We start from the raw sequence: 3,275 nt of genomic DNA on the forward strand, positions 1-3,275 counted from the left end.
GGCAATTTTGTTCCCCCATGAATACAGCACCTCATTTAAATATCTGGTGATTTTTTTCCCCACACAAACACAGCACCTCATTTAAATATCTGGTAAACTACTTTGCATACACAATAAGTGTTCAGAGAACAAGTTCTGAGAATTATGTGATTCAGTTAAGATAACTTTGCAAGACAAATTCCAGGCATAATCATGATTAGGAACACAGTCTGGTGATTCCCACATTCTAAAAGGATGCTCACGTGTAGATATGGGCACCATCTTCTTAAGATGTGGTACTTTATTTCCACAACCAAAACACAGTAGCTAGATGTCGAAACAGACTCCTGCTTTACAAATGATTCCATTAAATGCACTGTAAAAACTAAAAGAAATTTCCAAAAACATCAAGAAGTGAGGTTATTTTAGCTCCTTTACTCCTGGTAATTCTGTTAAAAAGATACTAAATGAATTACAATTTTAACTTGTAAAGTTTTGATGTAAAAATTAATTTATTTGATAGCTAGGAAAGTTTAATTTCTATCTAAACTAAGAAAACAATTCATTTTGGTGAGTTTTCACAAGCTATACTCTTGACCTGAAGAATCATTTTTTTTATGTCGAGGAGATGGAGTGGTTTTTGTAGGGGATGGGGATGCAGTACCAGGTGAGTCAGTACCTCCATCAGAAGTGCTTGGTGATGATGCCAGAAGAGGAACTTTCTTTCTTCCCAAGAATCCTCCCCCTTCAAATCCTTTCTTCCTTAACTCAACTCTATTTTCATTTTCATCTTCTGAGGACCTTTTCTTCGATTCTGTACAACCTTCAGCTATTTTATGAGCTTCCAATCCACTATCTGTTTCTTTTAAACTATTTATTTCTGTTCCAGGAGACTTTCTCTCAGATACATTACATTCCCCTGTTGCCCGCTTCATTTCAGCATGTACTGGACCCAAGTTACCATTTTCAGGGACAGCTCTTTCTACATTTCTGTTCAAATTGATAGTCTGAAAGTCCCTGTAACTATGAAAGCTCTCAGTCCTCCTTGCCCTTGCTAACAAAGGACTCTCCCTGTAAGGCCTCATGGAACCATATGTCGCTGCTTCATGGATGGTCTCATGGTGCTGAAGCTGAAGGCTGAAAGAGAATTTTTTAAAATTGTAGTTCAGTTCTCTTTCTGGAATTTTTCAGGAGTATATCTCATCAATTAAAGTACCAATAGAAATACATTATATATGTATGAAGTAGGAGCTCTGGTAGTGCAGTGCCTAAGGCACTTGACTGCTAACCAGAAGGTGGGTGGTTCAAACCCACCAGCCACTACTCAGAAGGAAAGTTGGACAATCTACTTCTGTAATGATACCACCTCGGAAACCCAAGGAGGGGTTGCTATGAGTCAGGTCTGACTCGACGGTAAATAACAATATGTATAAAGTGTGTTGTATCCATATTTCTATAAATGAAAATGTACTTATTAAATACTCTGTATTATATATCATTTTATATATCTATAGCATACATTAAACTGTTGTTGTTGTTATGTGCCGTCGAGTTGGCCCCAACTCATAGCGACCCCTCCTTGGGTTTCCGAGGCAGTATCACTACAGCAGTAGGATTGCCCAACCTTAACTACCAATGCAGAAAATATTATATACATATTTACAGTTAAGATGGATTTCTGAATAGCTGAAAATCTGGAGAGAATGTCTGAAACCAGTATGGAACCAATGAGTCAGTGTTTCTGTTGATAGGGTAACTCAAAAAGACATGTAAGTCATTTTATTAAAAGTATGTAATGCCTAAATGTAAGATTAGGCAAGATAGTACAGTCATTTTGATCAATATGTCCTTGAGGCAATAGGAACAAAAGCTTTACATACTACCCAAGGTGATATGTGTTTTCCTAATTTCCTGAGTGAATTTTTGATTACATAATAGGCATTCAAACTAGCAGCAATTTGTAAGTATGTTAAAAGGCAAAAAATGTTTTTATTTGAAAAGAACCACAAATATGCATGTAGATAAGAAATCTAGCAAAATTTTAAAAACTGATTCTCAAAATAAATGAATTAAAAATTTACCTAAAAAATATGGCTTTCAAGGAAAATTAAGCATTTACAATATATTTCTGCCAAATTTTCCAAAAGCACCCAATTAATCAACTTATGATGTAGTACCCCCTACTCTTCGACTTACCTAGAATTTGATTCCCGCAGACGGCTATGCTGAACCACAGAAGTTGCTGGACTGATGTTAGGAGTAGCACAGCGAGATGTACTCAGATCACACTGATCCAATAATTTAAGTAACTCTTCCTCAGTTGGACCACCTACATCTTGGGAAAACAAATACACATTAACTCATTTATGTCAAAAGTTTATCCTTTGACAAGCATCTTTACAAGTGGCAACCTACCCTTATCTTCACTTTTGTTAACCATATCCATAGCAGTGGTCAGATCCCACATTTGAATGCTGCCATTTGTATGGCCTGTGAACAGATAGCGTCTTGGCCTTGAGCCCATCCTACTGGATCCCTCACATTCTCTCACTGTAAATGAGGATATTGTAGTACAGTCAACAGCTTGGATCTCACATATTCTGTAAAAGACATTATACTGTTGTAAACCATGGAGAAAAAATAACACTTTATATTTCATATTTTTTACTATTTATTTGCAAAGTTACAGTTCAATACCACACATACATAAATCTGAGATTTAAGGAGATCAAAGCAAGTAAATGGCAATAAAAACTCAAGCCCTGTTTCTCTGAGTCTAGTTAAAAGGCTCTTACAAAACTATTATTATTAAATAACTGAAACAAAGTACCTTATTTAAGTCAACCTTGAAAAAAAAGAGAGCTTTGATGGGAATGAGCAATTATTTGACAAGCAGTTTGACACCAAAAAGGAAGGCAGAAACCAACCAAATAGGCATCATGCTAGAAGAGTTCTTAAGAAATCATTTAAAATGTACATGTAAATTTTAAAAATCTGAAACTAGGAAGAAAAAACACAAACATCATTGTATACAGATGGCCTAAATATATCCTCCATTAGGAAAATGCTCTCAACTTTTCAAAGCTTTTTATATCTATTTCATTTCACTTTAATAAAAGATCAAAGAACGTGAGAGAAAGGACAGTTATTATTTATTTTAGACAAATGAGGAAAGCAAAGCATAATGTTGGCAAAATTTCCCCAAGTGATATAAGGATTGCTATAACTACACTTGATTGCATTATTTATCCCTACTTCAAAACAGAGTTGAAGAGGCTTATCAAAAAAAAAAAAAA

The 3,275-nt window shown here is 35.2% G+C and overlaps 1 protein-coding gene across 1 annotated transcript in view; it reads right to left on the reverse strand.

The window, feature by feature from the left end:
• Positions 1 to 557: 557 nt before the first annotated feature.
• KCTD3 (potassium channel tetramerization domain containing 3) overlaps positions 558 to 3,275 on the reverse strand; it is a 111,914-nt gene continuing 109,196 nt past the window's right edge. The window contains exons 16-18 of the mRNA XM_007952556.2: positions 2,395 to 2,579; positions 2,176 to 2,314; positions 558 to 1,116 (exon numbers count right to left, since the gene is read on the reverse strand). Of these exons, the coding sequence (XP_007950747.1) occupies positions 558 to 1,116; positions 2,176 to 2,314; positions 2,395 to 2,579 (883 nt within the window). The remainder of the gene's footprint in view (positions 1,117 to 2,175; positions 2,315 to 2,394; positions 2,580 to 3,275) is intronic.

This window comes from Orycteropus afer, unplaced genomic scaffold (assembly GCF_000298275.1).
Source record: "Orycteropus afer afer isolate SDZICR_OR568_19922 unplaced genomic scaffold, OryAfe1.0 scaffold00013, whole genome shotgun sequence".
Taxonomy (NCBI): domain Eukaryota; kingdom Metazoa; phylum Chordata; class Mammalia; order Tubulidentata; family Orycteropodidae; genus Orycteropus; species Orycteropus afer.